Source organism: Tupaia chinensis, unplaced genomic scaffold, assembly GCF_000334495.1.
Source record: "Tupaia chinensis unplaced genomic scaffold, TupChi_1.0 Scaffold000165_2, whole genome shotgun sequence".
Classification (NCBI taxonomy): domain Eukaryota; kingdom Metazoa; phylum Chordata; class Mammalia; order Scandentia; family Tupaiidae; genus Tupaia; species Tupaia belangeri.
The window spans coordinates 1,129,942-1,156,670 of record NW_006159640.1 but is presented as its reverse complement, the minus strand read 5'-3'; the positions used below and the strand labels follow the sequence as shown (position 1 = coordinate 1,156,670).

The 26,729-nt window shown below is 43.1% G+C and overlaps 1 protein-coding gene across 2 annotated transcripts in view; it reads right to left on the bottom strand.

Annotated features, from left to right (window-relative positions):
- Positions 1–26,729, bottom strand: part of PLPP3 (phospholipid phosphatase 3) — a 98,037-nt gene that overhangs the window by 16,220 nt on the left and 55,088 nt on the right. For both annotated transcript variants that reach the window (XM_006146101.1, XM_006146102.3), the window contains exons 3-4: positions 15,200–15,480; positions 14,745–14,802 (exon numbers count right to left, since the gene is read on the bottom strand). In XM_006146101.1, coding sequence (XP_006146163.1) covers positions 14,745–14,802; positions 15,200–15,480 — 339 coding nt within the window. The remainder of the gene's footprint in view (positions 1–14,744; positions 14,803–15,199; positions 15,481–26,729) is intronic.

Here is a 26,729-nt window from a genome sequence, read left to right as displayed (position 1 = left end):
TTTATCATTCTTATACCAAAAATGAATAGAAGGAATAGAACTTAGCAATAAATGTACATGTCTTTGGCATACTTCTTGGCATATAGTAGGCATTTAGTAAATGTTAGCTCTCTCTAGGCTTTTTTTTTTTTTTTCCAATTTTAAAAGTCTGCTAGAGGGTATGAGTGCTTGCTAGAGAGAAAGAGAGAGAAAGAGAGGGAGAGGGAGAAAGCATCCCCTATGGACCTGGCCACATAACAATCCCTTCTTTGTTTCTCCTTTCAGAATTTGGGCATACATGCACACATGCCCAGCACGACTTTCAAGCCATTGGGTCCAGGACTCAAACTATGTAGTCAGACAGGTAGATCCAGCTGCTTTAACCACCATGCAACAAGCTGGCCCCTTTTATCAATTTTCTTTTTTAAAGTTTGTTGATTGTACTGAGAAAGAGAAAGAGAGAGAAGTGCACCCTGGACAAGGTCTCATCACATTCTGAACCTACCTTCTTCTCCCACCCCTGATTCTTCCAACTAGCCAGGATCACAAGTACTCAAAACACTGGCACATTGAGGTTGACCCAGGATCCAAACCACTAGTATTCCACATGGCTTCCAGCGTTGCAGAGAGGTGTCTAACCACCTGTGCCACTCTGGTTGGGCCCCCTCTCTTCTTCATGATTGAGGCTCATTAAAGAACAATAACCAGGGCAGCAAAGGTTTCCTTTTTACAACTGATGACAACACATTTGTGTGTTTCCCTGGGGATTATAGATACACGATCCCTACACTACCTGGCCTATAGCATTGGCCTGGAAATAAAATCCCCAATGGTAAGGGAAGTTATTATAATATTCACAAAAGGATGTTTCTGCTTCCAAAGAAAGCAACTCTATCCAAGGACATATTTCTAAGTTACTACTTGGAACTGTGGATTTTTAATTAGAATATAAGGAAACCCATAAACCAACTAGACAATGCCAGAGACCTTTCAAAGAGAGGTTGACAGGCACTGAACTGGGTGGGGTAGAAGAGCAACCTGAAGAAAAATGGAAGGAAAAAAAAATAAAAACCACCTCTGGCCGAACCAAAGAAGTTGAAATGACGTCAAGGGGGCATTGTCCCCTCACAGTTATCTGACTGCAGTTTCCGCTGTAACCTCCGGGCACAATCTACTTCCCAGGTTCCTGTGGGAACTTGGGAAATGAGGAGGAAGAGGCAAGAGGACAAGGGGAACTTCCGACTACAAATCAAAGCAGTGGGAGAGGCCTGGAGAAAAGGGAAGAGGGCAAAGGGTAGAGGGCTGAGGCCTAAAGATAGACCTGTGGCAGTGGCAAAGACAGAGAGGGCCCTTCCCAAGACAAATGACACCTTCTCATTGGTGATCAAGAAAGAGCGAGCCAGCAGCCAGAAGAATGAGAGATCCCAGAGTTTGGCTGTGCAGGAATAGTGTCTGGGACTGAATAAGAAAATGATTTCAAAAACGACAGGAAGAAGAAATTTATAATCATTTTGAAATCACATGAATGTATTATTGGAAAATCGAAGAGTTACAAGTAAACTGAGACTGCGCTGATGAGGCTGGCTGCTAAACAGTGATACAAACCAGTATTTGCTCATATGCAAATAATAACCAGCTAAAAGCTTTTAACAAAAATAGCAGTAGAATCATTGGCATCATAGCAAAGATGATTAAATAAATAGTAATTTGCTTACCAAGAACTGCACAAGGCCTTTATGAAGTAAGGGACATAAAGGAAAATTTGAATATAGAGACCTTTTATTTCTAAGAACATTTAATGTATACATTCAGAAACTGATGTATAAATTAAATCAGATTCCCATAGCTGGCCTAGAAAATCTGGAGGAGAAACTTGAGAGTTATTCTAAGATAAACTACAGGTCCAAACTTGTGGAACAAGCCAGGAGAGAGAGAAAGAGAGAAGGAAAGAATAAAGGGTGGGAGGAAACGGGGGTTAGGGAGGCAAGCCAGGTACTACGACAGGTGCTACAGATACAGAAATGAGAAGGCAGAACTCCTGCCCTAGGGAGCACATGGTTGGATGGATACATAAGAAATAAATGGGGGCTGGCAGGTGGCAGTGTTAAGATACTGGACTCTCACATAGCCATCTGTGAGTCGAATCCCAGACCTGGTGGCTTGAAAATCACACCAGGCATGTGTGCATGTGTACCCAAAAATCCCAGGAGGAGAATGGAGGAGAAGGGACTGTGGCACACCATCCTCCCTGGGCGGTTATTTCTCACTTTTCCTCTCACTGTCTCTGTCTGTCTTTGTCTTCTCTGGCAAGCGTGGGTGCCCTATGGCAAAAATCTAAAAATAAATAAAGTGTCTTCTTTGGTCCTCTGTATCAAGATGACAAAGACAAGAAGGAACAATAGATGTGCTAAAAAGGACCTGGGCCGTGTGCAGCCTATCTGCTGCATCAGTTGTGCCCACTGCACGCCCAAGAACGAGGCTATTACGAAGCTTGTCATGTGAAACATAGTAGAAGCCGCAGCCATCGGGGACATTTCAGAAGCAAGCATCGCTTACTCTTTTATCCCCACCCCTCCACCCCCTACCCCCTCCGTGGGAAGTTATACTACTGTGTGAGTTGTGCCATTCACACCAAACCATATTCCATGGAATACTAAGGTATTTTAAAATAAAGGTTGGTGAATTATCTATACTAAATTTTTTTTTCACTTATAATGTTTACAAGATTACTAAAAAGCTCGGAGAAATTCTGAAGGAAAAAGGACTTAATTGACCTTAAATCACCATTTTTACAGAACACCTACCTATTGAATCGCAATTGGAAAATATTACTGTAAGTGATGGTGAACAATGAAATGGCTTTAAGCAGGGCACTGAGTACCATAAAAAAGTAATGTGGGTACTTGCAAAGGACTCCAGGCAAGGTCAGGTCCCTACAGGCAATATGAAAGTCACAGGAACCCACAGCTAGAGGCCAAGGGCTACTCCCTCATTTTCACTGATGTGACCTACCAGTGACTCTGCAGTCATGGATCAAAAGATTCCTTCCTTTTGGGAATGAGGATGGAGATGTTATTGGTTTCATTCCAACTCAACACAAGTCTTTAAGACAACGGTAAGTTCAGGGAACAAGGAATATAGTTTATTTGCAGTGTGCCTGCTATGGTCTGGCCTTCCTCCAGCTATTCTTGGCAGTGGACAGGGATGGGGTGGGTAACAGACACATGTTTTAATCAGCAAAGCCTCACTGAGTCTCAGTTTTCTAACATATAAAATATAGCAACTACTGCCTTACAGGTGGTGGTAAGATGGTTTGATGACATTGATGAAGAACACGGCATGACATGCTACTCAAATAAATAGGGATTTATGCTTTAACCACTTACATTCATTTGGACCCAGTAGCCTAAGATTTTCCTTCTTCTCTCACTAAAAAAAATCTGCAGGTCCTTAGAAAATGCTTGTTTTAAATCCTCCAGCCCTTCCTCCACTCCTGCATGTAGACCTGACATCACGGGCCAAAGAAACCAGGGTGGAGCAGAGGAAGGGTGGGTTTCCCAACTGGAGGACAAGGCACACACCTCCCCCTCCACTGACTCAGATACTTAAGGCTGGAGCTTAATAAAAGAAAAACTAAATAAACACATGAGAGGAGCTTGAGGCAAGAGGAAGACACTGGTCAGAACAGCTCCAGGAAGGGAGGGAGAAGGTGCTTATGAATGGAAAGGAGAAGGGGGCCATGGGAAAAGAATTCTTCTGGGAAGCAGTTGGACATGGAATTACAGTCAGCAAATGGGAGCCTGCTTCCTGATATCCAGCAGCAACTAATACACTTATGGAAGAATGCTACGAAGTAGGGATTGATCTTGCAGCTGGGACTTAAGGCGAAGCACTACAATAGTGGATTTGGGGGGTGAGAGAGCCCTGATTCCAGTCCTGGCTTTACCACTTGCTAAGCATGTGGTCACTTAATTTTTCTATGCCTCACTCTTCTCATCTGTAAAATAGATAGAACCATCTCTCCCTCTCAGAGTTGCAGGATCAAAGGAGACAACGTGGAAAAGGCCCTGTCTGGCACAGGACAAAATGTAGGTCACACTGTTGCCTTGGTAAATCAGAGTCACTCAATGATGGCAGCAATCTTATTAAAACAAGTAAATTACTAAAGAACGAGATTGCACAATGACCTACTCAGTGGCTACAGTTGAGAAATAAGCTGGTGGTAAGACTTTGAGAGTGAAAAAAGGATCTGATAACTCCCTCAATCCCATACCTGTCTCACTGCTAAGTGGATTAGATATTGTTGGGTCATAGTCCTGTTTACAGGAGCCACTTCAGGCCATAGGTCTGGGATCAGTAGGTACATTCTGGAGCCCAGAGACAAGTAACTCAGAGGTTCCATTCATTCCCACTCCACAGGGTCCAGGCACCCCTTATCCTGCTGACCAAAGTGATGGTGTGCCTCTGTTCTGAACCATACCAGCAAGGAGATGTTCCCAGAATCAGAATGTCTGTAGGGGCTTCAGCAAAGTCCTAGGCACCCAGAAAAGGGTGAGCACGGCTAGACAAGATCAGAAAGCCTAAATCACCCTGAACTCTCTGAGTCTGCTGCTGCTGGCCTTATTATGTCTACTCCTCAGTCTGTGAAAAGGTCTCTGGCTGGAGAGTGAACATTCAGAAATTCAGACTCGACTTCCTAAGCATCACCACAATGATGCAGAAAGTGCTTGATTTGTAGTTAGAGCAACCTAACTAGAATCTTATCATATCAATATATACACATATCTATTTATATTTATGGTATTTATCATATATTTCATATTATATATACATATTTCACACTACGTATATATGTACGCTTGTTTATATATATGTGTTTATAAAAAATAAAAACCATAAGCATCTATTATGTTCAAAACTCAATGAAAGGCCAGTTATAGTGTGTTGTGCCACTGCTTGAGAATCTGCAGCTGCACAAGAGGGCAGGGTTCGATTCCTATACCAACCCAAACATGCTGGATGTGGTTGTGCACATCTGTAATCCCAGCTAACCGGGAGGCTAGGACAGGAGAATTGCAACGTTGTGACATCCTGCCAAAAATACCTATCTCTGTCTCTATTGTTTTTTTTCTTCTTTGCATTAAAAAAACAAATTTAAGGGGATAGCAGGTGGAGTGGTAGTTAAGGCGTTGGAACATACATGGCCTACCGTGGTTCTAGTGCCAGACTCAGCAACTTGGAAATTATGCTGGGCACATGTGCACACATGCCCAAAATCCCCAGAAGAGAATGGTGGGCAGGGATTGATATGTGGCCATTCCCCTGCAAGAGTGATTTGTCACTTTCCCTCGCTCTCTGTCTCTCCAGCAAGCACATGCACCCTATGGCAAAAACCTAAAAGAAAAAAAAAAAAAAAAAAATTATAATCATGGCTATGTGAGAGCCCAGTGCCTTAACCACCACATCACCTGCTGACCCTATACATAATTTTAAATATTCCCTTTCTATAAAAAAGTCTCTCCTGAAACGTCAAGTTACCTACAAAGGATATCCCATCAGGCTGACAGCGGTTCTCTCATAAGAAACAATGCAAATGAGGAAAGAATGGGAAAATATATTCAAAGTGTTAAGGGAAAAGCAATTTCAACCAAGAATACTGTACCTGGCAAGATTATCCTTCATATGGGAAGAAAAGACAAGAACATTCTCAGATAAACAAAACCTGAAAGAATTGATCAACATCAGACCAGATCTCCAAGAAGTTCTGCAGGGAGGGCTATACCAGGAAAATGAAATACAGTCACACAGAAGTAAGAGTTCAAAAACTATGAAAATGGCCAACTTAATCATGAGGACAGGTCTGGAGTTGAATATTATATCCCAGAATTCAATTGGGAAGATCAAACCACAACAGAAGATAGATTAAGTACGTGAGACTGAACTGGCAAAATAGAATTTTATGATTTTTGACTAAAATTGCTGATTTTCTTCTAGGCTTTGTTCTCCGGTTTTAAGGATTTTTGTCCTGTCTTGAGCTGCCGATAGGTTCATGCACCTACTATTTGAACAGAGTCCCAAGCTATTTCCTGGCTTTAAGTTAAGCATAGTTCCTTAGCATTTCTTTGATTTATTAAAGCTAAACTGCTTTTCTGGAAATTAAAAAATATAGTAAAAAAATACATAATTAATGATTATAGTAAGCTATATAGCATCTGCTAGGTGCTACCTTATAGTGTATTCATTCTGCTCAGAGTTTCATGCTAAAGTCAGACATGTATTCATAGATATGTATCTATCAGCTGAGCTTGCTATTGAAAGTAGTTAGATTATTTAAGAAAGTTTGTGAATCAACAAAATGTAGGGGGGAAAAAGGAATGGAAAACTGACATAGTGTGGGAGAAGGGTGGAAAAAGGCAGAGGGTGAGAAACAGGGGGAAATATATCTCAGTGAATGAATGTAAATTAATTAAAAACAAAAACATTTTTAAAATTTTAAAAAGTCTCTCATGATAGTACATGTACATGCATCCGAGAGAGAGACAGAGACAGAGAAGGGGATATTAACAGGGTTCCATTACTCTGCAATCCCTTTTCTCTCAGCCTTCTACCTCATTAGGATCTTGGCCACACGCACTAATGTGTGCATGCGTACACAAACACACGTGCACACACACACACACACACACACCCCTGGCATGTTGTCAAGCCAACCAGGGGATCTGAACCCAAAGCTGGCCATGATTCCAGCACTACAGTTTAGTTTGCTATCAACTGCATCACCAGGCCAGACCAAATTCATTTTTTTGTAGTTAAGATTTTTTCTTACAAGGAAGACTACAAAGAAAAAGTATTTGTCTCCCCTTTTCCTCCCAAAATGATGTGTGCAAAAGCCCTTGATGGATAGGACTTATTCCATACATGGAGTCCTCTTCTCCTTCCTGGTCCTAGCTTCAAAACTGAGCTCTGGTGGAATTCCAACAAAATCACCTTAGAAAGATCCATCAACTCAAGCTGTTCCTCTGCTGGGAATCTGCAGATTCAGATGAGTCTAAGTCACACTCCCCTTCTTGCTAAGTCATTCGTATTTCATTACACAATTTGCATACTGGTGAAACAGGTCGGTACTGTCCTCTCACTTCATTTCCATTGCTCTTGGGACAGCTCTAAGAGTGAAAGGGTGGCTTTTGTCCTTCCTTAGTCCCTGCCTACTCTTCTTGGAAGCCAGCTCAAGATCACTGACACAGCAGTGAGAAATCTCTTTCTCTCATCTCCTTCTGGGCTCCCATTTGGCCCTGGTTCACATGACCGATGGCTCCATGGTGCACTCGCTTGAAAATTATCCAGAAACGCTCACTGGCAAGTTATCTCGCTATTTGGAGGGCAAAAGAAGAACCCTTAGTTGGCTTTCCTCTTCCTTTAGAAAAAAATCAAATCTTGTCTTTTGTTGCTATCGGAGGGAGGAAAGGAAACTACTGTTTTGCTGAGCACTGTACCAGGCACTGTGCCAGCTGCTTTAAATGGCATAACCTGGACAATATTTCTGTTGGGTAGAAAACACTGTGGCTATTTTACAGTTGAAGAAATCAATGCTAACGAGGCCGTGTCAGCTCACTCAAGGTCTCAGAGAGCCATGATTTACACTGAGTAGGTTCGCCTCTTGCCACATCCATGCTCGAACCACAAAATTGCCTTGTTTCCTTAGGGAATTATTGCTTTGTCCACAAAGTATGAGTCTTTTGCACTGGACCTGGCTTTGGAGAAAAGAAGTGATCCAAGGGGATGATACAGCTTTCAGGCACTAAAGGACAACCTTCAGGAGACATGTGGGACTTTGATCTCCCCTAAGTCACTTGCCACACTTTTTTTTTTTTCTTTTTTTTGAGAGATATTTGCTATAGGTTGCATGTGCTCACCAGGGAGAGAGAGAGACAGAAAGCAAGAATTCATCCCCAGGGGGTTGGCTATGCTGCAGTCTCGTCTCCTTCATTCTCTTCTCAGGATCTTGGGCACACACACACACATGTGCCTGATGTGAGTTTTAAGTTGCTGGATCTGGGACTCAAACCACGGTGGACTATGCGGGAGTCCAGTGATGTATCCATTATGCCATCTGCTGGTCCCTCGCCACACACTCTAATAAACTTCCACATGAGACACAGGTACACAGCGTTGGTAAGAGAGTAGAAGGATCTCTGACCTGACTTTAACCTAAGGGGAGTCTGTGCTCTGACTCAGAAACCTCACAGCAGAGATAATTACCCTTTCCTATGTGCTCCACTCCTCAGCCCACCCCCTAATCACAGAATTTACCCAACTGTTTTGTAACTACTTTTCTGGCTTTCCACACTAAATTATGAGCTCTTTCAGGTCTCCAGGTTCTGATGGAGGATATGGCAAAGAACAGGTACTCAGAAACAGATAGAAGGATAGATGAATGGGTCGGTGGTGCAGGGATGGTTGAGGTGATGAGAAAAAAAAGAAAAGAAACAGTGAAAAACATCTGGTACAGTGGTTTATTCCCATTAGAAACAACATTCTTGTTCCTGTAAGAAGTTTCCACAGACACTCCCAGGATCTGTGGGTATACCTCGTGGGCATACCAGACCCCAAGTTCTGGGATTTTAAGCATGTTGAACAAAACCTCAATGACTAACAACCATAGCCTGGAGAACATGGCTGTCTGAGACTAGCCACTTCCCTGTTTCCTTGGTATCCAACAAACCCTTCAACATGTAAACAGTTCTCACGGGGCAGCACAGTACAGTCAATAGGTGAAGAGTTCAGCAAACAGGCAGTGAAGGTCTTCCCTGTGTAACCCAGGCCCTTAGAGATCCACTAGGGCAGCAATGAGGAAAGAAAAAGAGTTCTGATTGGAATGGAAAGGAGAGTGGCCTGGGAGTGTCAGAAGACCTTCGATGAGCGAAGGAATATTCATTCATTACATATTCATTGCAAGGACCAGCTCTGTGGTGCTGTGGAAACTGCTCTAGAGAGCCAGATTCCACGTGGTGACTGTGGTTTGAGTCACTGGCCTAGACACCCTGAAACACACCAGGCATGTGCACCAGGTGCCCAGGACCCACCATGCTGAAGGATTGGAGGAAAGGGATCAGGGTGTGACCAACCCCATGGAGGGTACTTCTCTCCCTGTTCTCTGTGTGTACACACACTGTATCCTAAATAAAGAAACAATACTAAAAGAAATAACTCTGAAAAAAATTTCACATTATTTATCAAGTTTCAGGCATTTAGAAAGTGGAACACAGTTGTGGATGAAGAGACAAATAATCCCTTGTGAACTTTTCATTTAGTTGGGGAAGACAAATCAACATGTAAACATAAGAGTTATATCAGAAGGTGAGACGCTAGAGAAGAAATAAGGTCAAAAGGTGGGCAGGAGTATTAGTCTTGAAGGAAGGGCTGTCACTTTAAACAGGTAATCAGAGAAGGTGTCTCTGAAAAGTGATCTGAAGAAGGTGAGGGAGCAAGGTGCAGATTCCCAGGGGATGAGTGCAGCAACTAGAGAAGGGCCTTGGCATGAACCTGCTACTGCCTAATCTGAGTTGCAAAACAAAGAGCCAGGACTGACGACCCCAAAGGTCTTTTCAATTCTCAGGTGTGCCCCTGGCTCCCTGCATCATATCAGCCCTCAAAGCAGCACTGAACTGAACGCAAGCAGTTCCTGCAGTTGCCATCCTCCTTTTCACCTGCACACAGGAGTTCTTCTGATCTCTGCCGTCTTCATGTGACTATTCTACTGGAAGCCTTCCCTGGCTTCCTTCACTGTCCATGCTGGGTAAGCCAGGGTACTATGTTTCTGAGCTTCCATAACGGCCTGCAGATGTCCTTGTTCCAGCTGCACAATGTACCAGACTTATCACTGTCTACTGCTCCTCTAGACTGAATTCTCCTAGGGCTATTGTCATGCCTTAGTAATCTCCCTATTCCTACTCTGACCATTGTGCTCGGTGCATAATAGCCACTCACTAAATATTTGCTGAATGCTAAATGTTGCATACTTAAGTGAATTCCTTGGAACAGGGCCCAGGCCTGATTAATCTTAGTATCTCCCAGATCTCTGGCATGACAGAGAAGACAGCAGGTGTGCTGTATGAATTGGTGTCCACCCTGGCTTTGGCACTGTATCCAGAGAGGCACATCATCCTCGATCCTTGACCAAGGAGGTGCAGGGCCAATCCAGATGTGGTCTTCTGGGATGTAGGCCAGGACTCAGGAGTAGGAAGCACAGTTTATGCTTATAAATGCTGTCGGGTTTTTCTTATTAGTATTCGCATTAATCTCTAACAAGCCTTAACCTCCTTTTTAAGCTTCTGTGCCCAGAGATAATTGGGTATTTAGGCCATGGTTTTTCTAAGCTATCCATTTTGCAAATCAAAGCCTAATATGGGATGCCCTTTGTAGATGGCAGCCTCTGTGGAAAGGTCTGGAGTGGGGATGGCTGGTACTTCTAGGCTGCTGCTCTTTGTGAACACAATAACCATGTGGGTATAAGTTTATCCCTGATGGCTTTCCATCTTCCTTTTTGGTTCCTAGAGAAGTTTAAACTTCCTTTATTTTATTTTATTTTTCTTAGTATTATTAATTTTCAGTTTTTTGCTATAGGGTGCATGTGTTTGCCAAAGACAGACGGAGAGAGGAAAGTGAGTGAGAAATCACCTCCTGGGGGGATGGTCATACTGCAATCCCTTCTCCTTCATTTTCCTCTTGGAATTTTGGGCATGCGCATACATGTGCCTGGCGTGTTTTTCCAGTCGTTGAGTCTGACAAGAACTGTGAAGTTGCCCATGTGGGATCTAGTTGCCTTAACCACTATGCTACTGGCTGGCCTCAAACTTCTTTTCAATAGACCAGTAGAAACAGAGAGAAAGAGACATCACCTAATCCCACTCTTGCATTTGACAGACAGAGAAAGTAGGGTCCAGAGTGAAAAAGTGGCAAAAAATTGTGAAATAGACATGACCATCTCTCCCTGACAGATGAGTACACAGAGGCTGTAAAGCTGAGTGACCCACTCCTGGTTCCCTAGCTAGCAGTAGACAGGACCAGATATGATTTTACAATTGATTCTAAAGGCAAAAGCTGTCAATGCTACACCCAGCTGCTTCAAATGTGATTTTCCCCAGTGTTCAGGGAAAGCTGTGAGTCACAGCTGTACGAAGGGTACTGGGAAGGCCAAATCTATTTACCCAACTCCAGCTCTTCTTGAACCAACAGAAAAGCACTCTGACGAAAGACAAGATTCCCCACCTGTTCTGACAGGCAGCAGTGGTGCCCTTCGCACTTCCATTCAAAAGCTTTGCAAATTGGACATTATAAGGGTTGAGATTTCTGTATGATATCACATAAAAACAAGCCATGGCCAAGACACTGTCCTTTCTTTTTGACTCTTGGCTTACAGAAGTTGTTTTAGAGCAAGATAACATTCAAGCTAAAAACAGAGCTGTGTGGATAAATGTTGTATATGTGAGTGTCTGTGAGTTGTGAATACTGACTATGTGTGTGATTCCAGGGTTCCTAAGAGAGTGTGGTGTCTACATGACATGAGTGGGGGTGGGTAATAATCTGTTTAGGAGATGAAGGATCAGGACTTCTTTCTCCTTCTCTCTTCCTTTCCTCTCTCCCTCTTTTCCTCCATCTCTTCCCTTCTTCCCTTCCAGCAATAGGTAAAGGCACTACGATTTTTTCATCTTTCAGAGACATCTACCTTATAAATAAATAAATCATCAAGCAAAATATACTCCTGGCCCATTACCCTCCACCCACCCCATCCAGTGAGCTCTAGTTATAATCGTAGCTAGAAGGAGGTAATAGAGTAGGAAGAATGGAAGGGATAAAGGTAGATCTGAGGAAAGGCAGATATCCTTCAGGAAACACTGAAATGAAGGTCAAGGTTATATTCTTTTTTTGATTTTTATCCACCTTTTTATTTTATGAGCAATAAACAGAGGAAGAGTGGACACCCCCCCGCCCCCACCACCAGAGGATCCTAATGTTGCAATCCACCCCACCCCCCTGCCTCAGCTAGCAAAGAGCATTAATCTGATAAGGTGTGCATATCCAGCATACTCAGGGAGGTCTCCAGACACAAGCCCAGAACTTTCCCAGGTGGGTCAGCCTCACAGAGCAGTAAGTTCCACCTCTGCCCCACCATCTGGGCCCTAAGAAATTATATTAAGTTTATCTGCTAGAAGGTCATTATTTGTTTTTGCCTTCTGCCGTGCAGTAAAATGAAAAAAATTACAATGATGGTAGAGTCATGAAGACCAATCCTCAAGTATATTTTCTGCATCTTCCGGTAGAACTTTTGTTACTTAACCTCTCAATTCTTTTATTTTATTTTTTTTTCTGATCTGAAAACAGGATCATTAAAGCACATCTTATCAGGTTACCAAGAGGAGTAAATGTTATGGTATAAGAGAGATACAGTGCTCGGCACACAGAAGGCACCAAAAACACCCAAGCAATCCTCACCTTTTGGGAAGCTGTGTAGGCCAGAGTGCATAATGTTGGCTTCAAAATAATTTAGTATTTTTATATGTCCAACTCCTCAAAGCACCTTTATAAAGTACTAGAATTCTATCTGTAAATTGTTTCTAGCCTTGCATTAAATATACACGCAGAGCAGGAACCTAAATATCTTTGCTAAATTATCCTAAGAACAAAACAAAAATTACAAATGAAGAATGGAGGGGGGTACTAGTTATGAATTATGAAAATCCATGTCTAATGTTTTTATAGGTTGAATCCTACCTTTTAGCTCTGCAACCTGGACATTGGGAAGCCCAGAGGCTTCCAGACTTGGAAGATTGGGGAAAAAATTAAAACAAAACAACCTCTCTGTTGTTTTTTCCAATCCCCAATTATGTTTTTTAAATAAGTTGAAATCAAAATGTTCTTTTTCCAAATGGTTTATGCTCCTCTGAGCTGCATCTGACCTCTCAGCACCTCCTCATTCTGAGCCCCATCAAAGTAGCCGAAAGCAGGAAGTACCTTGGCACAGGGACCTCATTTGAGGGGAAAGGAAAGACCATATTTAATGACAAAGAAAAACAGACTAGCCCACTGTCTGTGCTGCAGCTGGAGGGAAGCAGGACAGTTCACCTGCACTGTCCATGTGTCCCCAGGAAATCAGAGCAGACACTGCCAGAGGAAGGACAACACATGAATTTAAATAATGGTTCCACCCATACTTGAAGGATCTCTAACATGCTGAATCACTCTGAGCCTTGGTCTCTGGATCTTAGAAATGGGGACAAGGATTTCATACTTCACAGTGTTGTTAGGAGGCCAGGAGTCCTTGTTGATGCAGAAGTATTCGGGAAGGGACCAGCAGATGGCGTTGCATTGCTTGACTTGCATGTAGTTGACTAAGGTTCCAGTCCCAGACCCAGTGGCTTCAAACTTATGCCAGGCACATGTGCATGCATGACCAAGATCTCAAGAGGAGCATGGAGGAGAAGGGATTACGGTATAGCCATCCCGCCAGGGGTGATTTCTCACTTTCTGTTTGTCTCTATCTGGTGAGCACATGCACCCTACAGCAAAAATCTCTCTCTCTCAAAAAAGAGTATTTTGTAAAACTCCAAATCACTCTAGGTAGTCATATAATGATGATTTTTAAAGCCCTTTCATCAGTAGAACATGGAGGAGGACCTCCATGTAAACGTTGTAAACATTGCAAAAAATTAGAAGACTTAGGTCTGAGTAGCAGTTGTTTATGTAAATCTTGGCAGTTCACTTGGCAGTTCTCTGAGCCTTAATTAAGTAACCTTTTCCCACAACAGCGGTAATATTTCTTAAATAGTTACGCTGAGGATCAAGCGAATTCATGGATTTTCAGAAAACAATGCTTGTACCATAAAATATTATACAGTCAACTTGTCTCTTGAGAAATACATTTAAAGACTTTCAGTAGACACCTGAAACTATGGAGAACACCAAGCCCTGCATACACCACGTTTTTTCCTAAACATGAATACCTACATGTAGGGTTTAATTTATAAATTAAACACGGTAAGAGATTAACAGTAGCTAATAATAAACTAGAACAATTTTTAAAATGCCATAATAAGAATTATGTGAATGCAATCTCTCCCTCTCTCAAAAGACCTTACTTTACTGTCATGGATAAATGAAACTTGTGGAAGCAAAACCACATTGAAGGGGAGGGAGACTGCTGTACAAGTGTCTACTGCTTTCTAATTTCAAAATGAGTACACAATTCTTATTAAGTAGCCTGGGTAAAAACTTTTTATTTTCTTCCCCCCCCCTCTTTTTTTTTTTTTGCTTTAGGACACATGTGCCTGCCTGCCTGCTTGCCAGAGAGAGAAAGAAAGAAAGAGAAAGAGAAAGTGAGAAATCATTCCCCACCCAGGGGGAATGGCCATGCTGCAATCCCCTTCTCCAGTCTCTTGGGATTCTGGGCATGATTTTCAAGCTGCCATGTCTGGGACTTGAACCATATAACTGGCCATGTGGGATCCAGCACATTAACCTCCATCCCACCTGCTAGCCTAGTAAATAGTATTTTTATTTAAAAGATGGAAAAAGCCTGGAAAGTAAAAGAACTTCGGCTAGGTAGTGGCAGAATACAGAATATGAGCTCTCAGAAAAGAAAAATCTAACTTTTCCAGCTAATCTCTTTTCCAAGGATTTCACGATGAAGTTGGTGCCTAACATCCTGAGGGTTATAAGGGATTCGAGGTTGGGCTGGACTCCCTCCAATTCAGAGAGAAAGTACTTACCACCAAATACAGCATAGTATACATGGAGAAGGAGGCGTGGCCAGAGAAGAAGGATTTCCTGCAAGAGCAAGAGAGGGCCATGAAAGGGCCATATTCACACCCCTGATCCACGCTTGTGTGTCCATCTTCCCTCCTTAGACTGAGAGCTTGAGAGCAAGTACTGTTCTTGTTCATTTTCGCATCCTGGCAATGCTTGGGATACATGAGTGGAACAAAGCAGGCACCCATGTATGCATGAGTAAACAAAAGAATGAATGGACTTACCAGTGTTGTATCATAATGGTCTCCGAATGTATTTGTCTCAATCATGTGAATGTAAGTGTTTTAAAAATAGGACCTATGTCTTATTCATACATGTAAACCAGAGCCCAGCCCTGGGCCTGGCACCCAGTAGGAGCTTAGTAAGTACCCACTGAATTGCAGGCATACATTGTCATGGGGAAGTGGTGTCTCACCTGGCTTCTTGAACTTTGCTGTCCTCCCCTCTGCATCTGTAGTTCTGAATGTAGCCCTCGGAGCAGTTGATCTGGTTGAAATCTGGGTTGCAGACACTCAAGAAATGAGGGCGCAGGCGCCCTATGGACACTTTGGCAATGTCTGTGAAAGACTGGCTGATGGCACAGCCAAAGAGGAAACAGCCCACTTGCTTATAGAGGGCTGCTACATAGGGATTCTGGATTGTGGACCTGGACTTCTCCTTCAGGTAATAGATCCGGTAGAATTCCCCTGTGATGATCTAAAAGGAAACCAACAGAGAAATTAGAAATTAGACATATCAAAGCCCATCATCAAAACTGATGCTATATAAAATTAAAAATTAATGACAGAAGAATATTCACTATTTAACTACAAGTTATAATCCATAAAATCCCAATTTTCTATTTACAAAGAACACAAATATAAATGTACACAGGGTGAAAGATCAAAGTGCTAACACAGTTATGTCCTTTTCTGAAAAGTCCTACTTGGTCATATTATCACTTTGTCACAAGAAAATATACAATCAAATAAACACACACACACATATATATTTCTTTTTTTTTTTAAGAGCAACAAATAACTTGGCTATAAAACAAAAGTATATGAAGGGTCGAGGGCATAGTTGAGGGTAGCAGAGATGTCAGGATTTCAGCCCACCTCAGGACTCTGGCATTTGCAGTAAAGGATCACCAAGGATGATCTGACCACTGAGAGGCTCAGCCATTGGGCCAACGCTGAGTCATTCATTCATGGTGGGGTTGCTGTAGGAAGGCGTGAGTACACCAAGGCCAAGCGCTGGTTTGAATCCAGTCTGCCACCTACCTGATGTTCTCCAGCAATAACCACTCCACTTTCACTTTCCTCCTTCCTAAAAGGAGGCTACTTAACTTTGCAGACTCATTGATTTAAATGTGATAACATGAATGGGATATGACGTAGGTCATAGAAAGCGGATGTTTTTATTTCGCTTTCTGAAAGGATGGCGTGGCTCTATCAGTTTAAAAACCAAGAAACTTCAGGACAATGTTCTTCAGTGCATGGAAACAGTCAGCCCATGTGGCCTCCTCAGATCCTGAAGGATAGTGAGAGTCTTGGTGTTTGGACCCTTCTTCCATTCTACTGTGTCTACTACTTAATGTTTAGTGGAGACTTGCCACCTCTAAAAAAGAGGGTTGATTATTGGCTTCCTACTGTATACCAGTCATTGTTTTTATATCCTTTATTTCATGAAACACTCACAACCACCATGAGATAGAAGCACTGAGTCAGGAAAGGGGGAAGTACCTTGCTTGCAATGATCTGGTTTTACATGAAGAATGGAGGGCCAGACAGTGCGCTCTGGATAATGGCTATGCATCAGAGCACCAATTCTGCTTCGGTGATGCACAACCACACAGCCTCTTGGCCTTGTCTTAACTCCACAGCTCAGCCCTGGCCACTTCCTGGTTGCAACCACAGCTCAGGGACAGTGATGGTCAACTCGTCACTCACCACAGAAGTCCCTTTCACACTTCCTCACGAGGCCAGATGATGAGCCACACAGAGGGCGTGTTCTGACCACAAGGGAAGCAATAGACTGACATATCTGGACAGTCCTCTGCAAAGGCTCCCCTTATTCTTCTATAGCAGAGGAAGGCATCAGGGCATGGGGTCTGATCAAGGTCCTCCAAGGCTCTGAAGTCTGGGGAAGAATGGCCGAGTCGGAGGGAAACACCAGCTGGGCCCAGGAACAAGCAGGTACAGTAGTGAGAACAGCTACCCCCACTGCCAGCATTTACACAGTGACTCTGTGTTTATAAATGCTTTATAAGTGTAAGTGCTACACTTGTTTTCTTGGATTATATTGAGTGTGAGGGACATGGTCAGGGGCTGGTCCAACCAGTATTCTGGCTTAGCCATTCCCTGAAAGAACTGAACTAATAGTCTAAACACCTTTCTGCATTCGTGTTCAGACTATCAGTTGAAGGAACAAGTAAACGTAAGGGAGTAGGATAACGGTCCTCGGAGTTGCCTTATTGCAAGATTGGAAATATCCCCTGAACGTTACCAAGAGCTCTTTGATAACACATTGCAGAGATTAAAATCTGAGAAGCATGGCAAGTCAGAAATGAAAGGGGCCATTATACATGGAAGAAACTGAGGTCTAAATTAACTCGCATCTAAAGATTAGACCCAGGTGTACCAAGTCCTCACCCAGCATTCTTTCCTACCATTCATGAACTAATTCCCCTTTTGAACCTGTTTATACTTTTACCCTATGTAACCTTACAGGCTAACAAATTCCAGATGTTTATTAGTACCATCATGTTCTCTTCCTCTTTCTTATTTGTCTTTATTTATAAATCATAATCACATGACTTTTTACGTAGGGGAAGAACACTAGACTAGGAGCTGGTCCGGGTTCGAGTCCCTGCTTACTGAGTGCATCTGGGATAAGTCAATTTCTCTATTTGCAAAATGATGTGACTAAGCTCCGTGATTTATTACTTCATAATTGCAATATTTACTCTCAACTTTCCTATGCTACCTCCACCACTACCCTTCCAGCCAAGCAAAGGTAATAGCAATGACAGAGGAAAGCTCTTTCTTTTGAGAGAGCAAGGAACAGAACCAAGGCCCCAGGCACAGGCTCTGCCCTTGGATGGCTCCTGAGTTCCCTGAGCCATGCCAGGGCCACAGATTAAGAAATGATTTCTAAGCAGTGTGGCTTGAGCCTCCATCAATGTGACTTCCTGTCTGATGCTGAGGAAGAACACATGGACATGGTTTCCCACTGAAAATGAGCATACCTTGCATTAATTTACATGCTTAATGACAGGTGAGTCGCCTCTCTGTCTCCGTTACTTCAGGGAGGAGGGACCTGATTACAATTCAAGGACTCTTTGCAGCTCTAACATCCCATAATTCTAAAACTTCCACTGGCAGTGCCACGACAGTACGCTGCCAATTCAAATGCTTCCTCCTCTCCTGGGAAGGTAAAGTGGTCGAGAGGAGAACATTTCGTAGCACCACATATCCCTAATGACAGTGTTAATGAGAGCCGCCATCTCACGTGTGTTTTGCACTTTAGTCTCACTGAATCTGCCCTGCCGCTGAAGACATACCCATTCTACAGATGGGATACGAGGGATTGGAGAGGTAGTGACTTATTTGAGGGATTTGAGGCTAGTAAGAGACAGAGGTAAGAGGAAGCCCAGGTCTTCTCACTCTCAAGTTCAAAGACCAACAGTAGACTACACTGAGATAATTTTATTATTTCTCCTGTTATTAGAACCAATCTCCATTGTTGAGTAGCAATAGCATATTTTCAAGGACAGGGCCAGGCTGAAACCATTTAGCAGACACATGACTCTAAGACCACATGGCTTCTGGGGCAGCCCTGACAGATTTTGGAGTTAATGAGCAACAAATTATGTATTTTCTCTATCCTCTTGTACAGAAGGGTCGGGGAGTTGACAACACAGTCATAAATCATCATTATGAGCCAGCCGGACTTGGCTTCTTGTAATCCTAACCCTTAAAAGGCCATTTAATGAAATTCGGGCTGTGAAAGGCAGCCCAAATACCTCACCTCTACCGAAGAGGCGAAGGCTTAAATTGTTCTCCGACACGTTACACATCTAATTCTGGAGTCCTGGATTTACTGCTTTCGGACTTTATTCATTACTCACCATGTTTTTATTCCCGGGTAATAAAATAAGCTCTTCCCTCCCCCTCCTCTTCTAAAGGCTCCGTCCCCACCCCCTGGGCTCCCACCTAGAGCCCTCATTTCTGCCTCAGTCAGCAAGGTTGTGATATGTAAATTTCACTGCTGAGAAAAATGCCTTCAATGTTGATCCCTTCCTGAAATGCCAAGCAACAGATTCTGGGGATGATGGCAGGCTGCCAGGCAAGCAGAGAATTCTCCCCTACCTGCCTTTTAAAGCTCTTGGCAGCAAATCTGGAAACTAATAAAGTGGGAAAGCATTGCAATTAAGCCACAAGGGGACAGAAAGCAACCAGTCCCTGCTTGGGAATGGCTACAGTTTGGAAGCAGGTTGTCTCCAACTGTAAGGCAGCTCCTCTTCCTGTCTTTTAGTGAAAAAGAGCTCAACTGTCCAATATTTACAAATACTTACCTGTTCTAAGAGGAAATTTGGAGAAATACTAAGATAGACTTTTGGGGGCTGGTCCTGTGACCTCCTGGTTAAGGGAACTGTATCCCATAGGGTCAACTACAGTTTGAATCGCGTCCTGGCATCTTGTATGAGACGCACAGGGCACATATGCGTGTAAGTCCAAAATCCCAACAAGATAGGGAAATGGAGAAGAGACGGCGGCATGACCATGCCCCATTGGCAGGTGCTTTCCCTCCCTCTCTCTCTGGAGAGCATGTGTGCCCTTGGCAATTAAAAAATAATAATTTTTTTTAAAAAAGATACTTTTTGGAAAAGGGAAGAGCAGGGATGATTAAAAAACAAAACAAAACACTAACTTTGTAGTCAGAAAGCCAGGTGACAAACTCATCTATTATCTTAGACAAATGGGCTTAAAATAAGATTAATCTATAAAAAAAGATTAATCATAAATACCTAGTGGAATTAACTGCCAGGGAATTCAACAAAGTAATATGTCTAATGTCAGGTACCCAGCAGGGAGCCTTCCAAAAGTTAACTTGTTTACTTCTTCTCTGGAGAAGGAAAAAACAAAGAACACATACTTTGTAGAGACTATCTCTTCCAAGATACTTCTAAGTGCTTGTTGGAAGAGGATACTTTTACGGGTAGAATTTGGAAGTACCAATCCTCCAGGGCAGAACCAGAAAACCTGTGTATGGACGATGATGGTTTTGACTGCTTTATTAAAGATGTCTTATTTTTTAAAAGGGAAACAAAATAGAAAGCAAGCCTAAGCCCAAAGTAGAAAGAATAACCCTGTTCTATTGTGTGTGATTTTTTTAACACTCTATTTATAAATTACACCCAGAAAAGTAATCTTTTTGCACACACTGCTGCAGCAATCTCTCCTTTAGAGGTTAAGAACTCATCTTTTTCCCTGCCGAGTTTGAAGAACAAGTTTGCCTATATTCCAATCTGCTTTAATAATAATAACCACACAATATTTACAGCTTACAAAATACTTTCATATCTACTCTGTTGCTTTGCACGACACCCTATGAATGACCAATTATTGTCAATACTTTACAGGTTTTTTTATGTATGGCAAAAGCTGGAGAGGTCAATGAATCACCCTCAATCAAAAATGAGGCAGGGATGAGACTGTCACTGAGCTGGACCTCCTTGTTCTAATTCCTGTGTTCTTTCCAAGAGCTGACTTTCTCTTTCGAGTCCTAGCGGGCAGCAGCATCTATGTCTTCAGTAAGAGAAATGTTCACAGAGCCCCTGGTAAGTTCATGCCATCTTACAAAGGACTCGCACGTTAAGTCCTAGTTTAACTACAGAGTGCCAATTGGTGTATGTGTGTGTGTTTTAAGTTTACTCATTTATCATTTTTATGAGTAAGAGAAATATAGAAAGACAGAGACAGATCACACTTTTTCACCCCTAGCTTCATCTACCCCCCACTCCCCGGCCCCGATCATGGGCACGCAGGTGCTAAACATATTCAGGGAGGTTTCGAGATGCAAACTTGCCATGTGGTTCAGCCTCAGAGCCTCACATTTTACCACCATGCCACCCCACACCTCTCTGGTTGGTCTACATCTTAGATATGTGAGTGGATGACCTCCTTTCTGCCCAGAAGAGAATCCTCCAACAAACATTTGATGATAGATAATCATGAAGGGGAATAATTTTTCTCAGTCCCAAGAAAAGGAAAAATATAATGTATCTGGCTCTTATTTCTAAGGATGGAAACAGAGGTAGAGCTGCACTTCCTCTGAAGCTGAATGCTCTATCTACTATAATTAAGTGCCGCATCTTTGGTAACTAGAGATCATTGATTAGAAAGTTAATCTTTGATTTTTCTCTCCCGTGGGTATCTTTAGCCTCTTGGCAGGAGATCAGTCCTGCTTCTGGGAAAGGTAACTAAGACACAGATCCAAGATCTCCAGTGGAGTTTCTGGACTCTGGGAGTAAGGAAGATTAAGGCTCCAATATGTAGACTACCAGCAACAAAGAGGCCAGATGGAGGCCACAGAAGCTAACTGTGGTTGAAATTAGCAGTGGTAACCCTGTAGCCACTGTCTTATTCAAAATTCAGCCTGAAGCGTGAGGCATCATTATTTGCCAAAAAGTCAGGGACTCCCAGCCACAGGCTTCTCTGGATGACCAGCTCTACCAACCTGTGCAAATCTCTTGCTGTTCCCACAGCATTGCCTCCCACCACCTCTTACTCCTTTTGAACATTGACTTTCCTAGGCTTCCCTAATATCACTTCATGGTCTTTTCTTCCTGTACATGCTTCTTCTTCTTTTAGTGGTTCCACATGTGGCTTCTATGCAATAAATTTGGACCTTCCCTAAGGTTGCATCCCTGGCTTTCTGCTGTGATCTTGGCAGCTTCAATTCTTTTTAAATTCAATTTTATGTATTATTATTACTTTTAAAATTTGCTATAGGGCATGTGTGCTCACCAGAGGTGAGAGAAAGTGAGCAAGTAAGCCACCAGTTTTGAGACTTGAACCGTGGCCGGCCATGTGGTAGTCTAGCACCTTAACCAAGTCACCTGCTAGCCCCATTAGCTTCATTCTTACCTCTGAAGATGACCTGTCCCTCTTTAGCTTCAGAGCATCTCTGTACTTCTTTAGCTGCAGTCTACCCTTTACCCTTATCAATCCTGTTCCATTTTTCTGCCAAAATTTTCAACCAGATATCAAACTGTTATTAACAAGTCAAAGTCTAAGATCATACCCATTCCCACTTCTGCCCCAAACTTTGCTTCTTTTCTTCTACTTCTGCACAAGGGCCACCAAGCATATGACTGCAAACACGTGGAATCTTACCTTCTTCCTCTCTCTCATCTCACTGTCATCAAATTCTGTTCATCTCCTTTTGCTTTGTCTCTCATGTCCATCTTTTTCTCTATTCCCCTTACAATACCATCACTATGGTTCCAGACTCATCTATACCTTGATTAGAGAACTGACCAAGCTAGCTTAAAATAACTCTCATCAATTTCTAGCCAATTCATTGGAATATAAAAATACCTCAGCATTCAAGGACCTTAACAATCTTGTGACCTTTTCTTACCTTAACTTTGTCTACTCCCTTGTACACTATTTTCCCAGCCAAACAGGTTGGCTCTACGTCTCCTGAAAATACTATGTCATTTCAGAGTGTCTACCATTGTTGAAAAAATTCTCTGGGTTTGGAATGTCATCTCTGATGAAAATCCCACCAGTCAATCAAAGTACAGCTCAAGGGACCAGAAAAATGGCATAATGGTTATGGCATAATGGCTGGACTCCCACATGGCTGACTGTGGCTCGAGTTCCACAGCTGGTGGCTTGAGACTCACACTGGGCGTGCGTGTGTGCACGTGCGCGTGCCCAAGATCCCAAGAGGAGACTTAAGGGGGAGGGAATGTGACCATCCCCCTGGGGGTAACTTCTCACTTTCTGTCTCTCTCTCTGTCTGTCTCTTTGGTGAGTGCATATGCCCTATAGCAAAAATCTGTCTCTGAAAAAAAAAAGAAAAGTACAGCTCAAGTGCCAACTAGTGCACTAGGTTTAGAGTTCAAGCTCCTTCCTTTATGTGTCTTAAACAACTGCGATCTCTAAATTTCAGTTTCCTTATCCATAAAAATGGGAGTGATGGATAGCACTGAAAGTTTAAAGGTTGTTCTGATAATTAAATGGGACGCTCGCTCGCTGAAGGGTGACGATGATTCAGCATTCACCAATGAATATAGCTGTAAGCCATCTTCCTCTAGCACTTTATTTACACCTTCAATCCACAACACTTGACGCTGTAGTTCTTGAAGTGCTCACCTCCTTTGTGCCCACCCCTGTGCATGCTTAGACTCTCATCTCATTCTCTGATGAATCTTTTCCTCTCCTTGAGGGTCTAATAGACTAGTTAGTCTTGTGCTTGCCTTGCATCTCCTTTAGACTGTAAGCACTGAGGGCAAGATCTGTGTCTTAGACATCTGCTTATGGGCCACAGTACCTACCGCAATACTGTCTTGTCATCAGGGAGGTACTCACCAAGCATCTTCCTGCATACAACAGGTTATCGCCCTGTGTACAAACCACTTCTTACACACCACTGATGTACACCGCTGATCTTAGATGGTCATCTGCCCAGTTATCTGGATGTTCTGTCCTCCTCCATATAGTTAGCTCTCTAAGCCCAGGAAATAAAAGCTTTTATAGCTAACCAACTGAAGAGTACTCTGCATGGCACCAAGTGAGTGTGGATAGAGGCACTTGGACTTTAAAGCCAGACAGACCTGGGTTTTACTTCTGCTCCCCCATTCACTAAGCAGAGTAATCACCCTTGTAAGCCTCGGTGTCTACTCTCGTTTGTAAATTAGAATAAATAATACCTACCTCACGTGGCAGCTACTGAAGAGAACATAAGGCATATGACTTGCTGGCCCATTAGGTCGCTCATAAATATTATCTGATTTTCCCCTTCACTTCTAACACACACTGACTCACACAGAACTGTTTCTCAGGCTCCTACGTATTATCCCTTAAAATGGAGAATGCCAGCACCTTCATGGGAGACACGTTTGCCAAATTGGCATGAACCCTACAAGGGAAGGAAGGATTGCTGCTATTCTCACTCCTTCCAGGGCATGAGGGTGAGTGCAGGAGGTGGGGAAAGGGAACAAATGAAATCCTAGACAGTGCAATCCCAGCGCCTATGCTTGTTAAATCACAGAGATGCCCCTCTCCTCATCTCCCCTGGGATAAGAAGGTCTCAGAAGGATTCCACAGCCATCTGATCAGGGGGCAGCACAGTTGAAGGATGAAGGCAGACTCTCTGTTGGTGGTCTTGATAATTGCACAGATGTAATGGATTGTAAACTGCGGGACCGACTTTCCCTCTAACGCACTGCTGGGCCAGCACAACTTCACTTTTTGCAAAGTTGAAAACGTGACCAACCTTTAATGAGGAGGCAATGTTGGGGAACCTTGTTTTCTTGGCAGAGCTCTCTCAGATAAAGGGAGATGAGGGGTGGGGAGGAACTAATGAAGTCCAGATGTGGACAGAACGAAGTCTGATCCTGAATAAACAAGTCTTGGAGGTACTAAGCTCTTCTTCTTGTCGCTCTAGCAAGAAATTTGCATGTAGCACAGAGAGTGTTCCTATGTGCCTCATGGAGCGTATTTAAGATTTTAGAGAAGCAAATAGGAAAATTTTCCCTATACTCTAGATCAAATGACACCTTTGGCCGAATGCTCTTGATTTTATGCCCCAAATTGATGTCCTCTTCGGTGACGCTTTTTTTTTTCTTTTCTTTTACAAATATATATTAAGTACCAAGGTCTGTGCCTTGCATTAGTCATACCAAATCAAGCCACATCAGTCCCTACCTCGTACAGCTGACAAGATAGCCAGGAAATAGTAAGTAAACAGACATGACGATTCAGCTTAGTAACTGGAAGGACAGAGGTGGGCCTAGGATATCCTGGAACCTTTGGAAGATGCAGGAGGAGGTGGTGGAGGAATGCTTCCTAGGAAAATGTCTGCTTAGTGTTTATTTAGTCCCTACCATGTGCCAGAGAAAAAGACTTGGACAATTTTTTTTTTTTTTTAAGTGAGAGATTTTTGCTATAGGGAATGTGCACTCACAGGAGAGACAGAGACAGGAAGCGAGAAATCACCCCTCAAGGGGAATGGCCAAGCCTCAATTCCTTTTCCTCTATTCCCCTCTTGGGATTTTGGGCATGCATGCACACATGCCCGGCATGAGTTTCAAGCTGCTGGGTCCGGGCCTGGAATAGCAGTTGGCCACGTGGGTGTCAAGCAACATAACCATGATGCCATCTGCTGGTCCCAACCTGGCCTATCTTCTTGAAAACCTATCATCTGGCTGGGGAGACATGACCCGTACACAAATTACACTACCAGGAAATATAATTTGTGTTTGCCAGCGCAGTGGAGGTAGGCAGCTGGGGCACCTCCTGGCAGTTTAGTGACGGGAGACAACACGCAGGTCTTTGGCTGAGGTTCTCCCCTGTGTCCCCAGCACCCAACCCACCATGAGTGCTTGGTACATAATTGTGGCAGGAAGGTAGGCAGCAGAAGGCAGCAGTGGGAAATGACTTAAAAAGCCTTGACTCTAGAATCAGAGGACCCCCCTGGTCTGGCCCACCACTAATTAGTTGTGGGAGAGTTACTTAAAATCCTTGTACCTTGAGGCTAGCACGTGGCATAGTGGTTAAAGTGCTGAACTCCCACGTGGTCTCCCGTGGTTCAAGTCCCACTGGGCATGTGTGTGTGTGTGTGTGTGTGTGTGTGTGTGTGTGTGCGCCCAAGATCCCCAGAGGAGAGTGGAGGAGAAGGTACTGTGCTGTGGCCATCCTTCCTGGGAGGTGATTTTTTGCTTTCTGTCTCCGTCTCTCCAGCAAGCACACACACCCTATAGCAAAAATTTCTCTCAAAATAAATAAATAAATAAATAAAAATCCTTGAACCCACCTACCTTAGTTGTAACAGTCAACCTTAGGAGTATTACCACGTGCAAATAAGAGACTGTGCACATAAAGTCTGCTTTTGTAAACTGCAACATGACAGAAATGAGAACGGCGATTTTAGCTGATCACACACATAATATCACCTGATATGATGAGCAAAACAAGCCTATGGAGTTGGTAAACCATTGTCACTAGTTTATAAGAACAGAAGTGTAGTTCCAGGGGGGTTTAATGACTTGTCCAAGGCTGAAGGACAAGCAATAGAACAAGTAAGCAAAGAAGTTGGGAAATGAACCTAAATCAGATGCTGCCCACGTCTGAGCATTTTTTCTAGGACTATCATGACAGAAATCAGATTCCAGCGTGCGCTGGGAGAAAGAGTAGCATTTTTATGATTAGAGGGAAGGGGGACTGACCCATGACTCAACCATGTGTCAATTCCTAGATATTAAGTCTATATGAACTCCTGGAGTCTGACTAGAGCAGGCATTGAGCCCATGTTTACCTAAAAGAAATGCTAAGCACTTTTTCCAAAGTACAGTGCAAGAAAACTGTGAGGGGCTAGATAGGGGAGGATGGTTCCCTGTTTGCTCCTAACCTTGCTGCTGCTGGAGACATTAGGTATTTGCAAGGTAGGGACAGGAGCCATTGCTCTGTGGATTCGGAAGGAATTCCTATTATGCTATGCCTCCAGAATCTGAGATACATCTGAAAAAGAGGTCAGCGTGACTAGGTTTTTCCATATCTCCTGCCATAGAAAGGTGTCTGCTTTCTCTATTACTCCTGATGATTCGCATCTCTAAACCACATTGGTCTTCTCCATCCCTTTGTTGTGGGGACTATCCAGACTGGACCTAGGGTGTCCTCATCAGTCGAGGCTTCTCAAGCTGTTTTAAAAAAACCTGACATTCCGAAGGA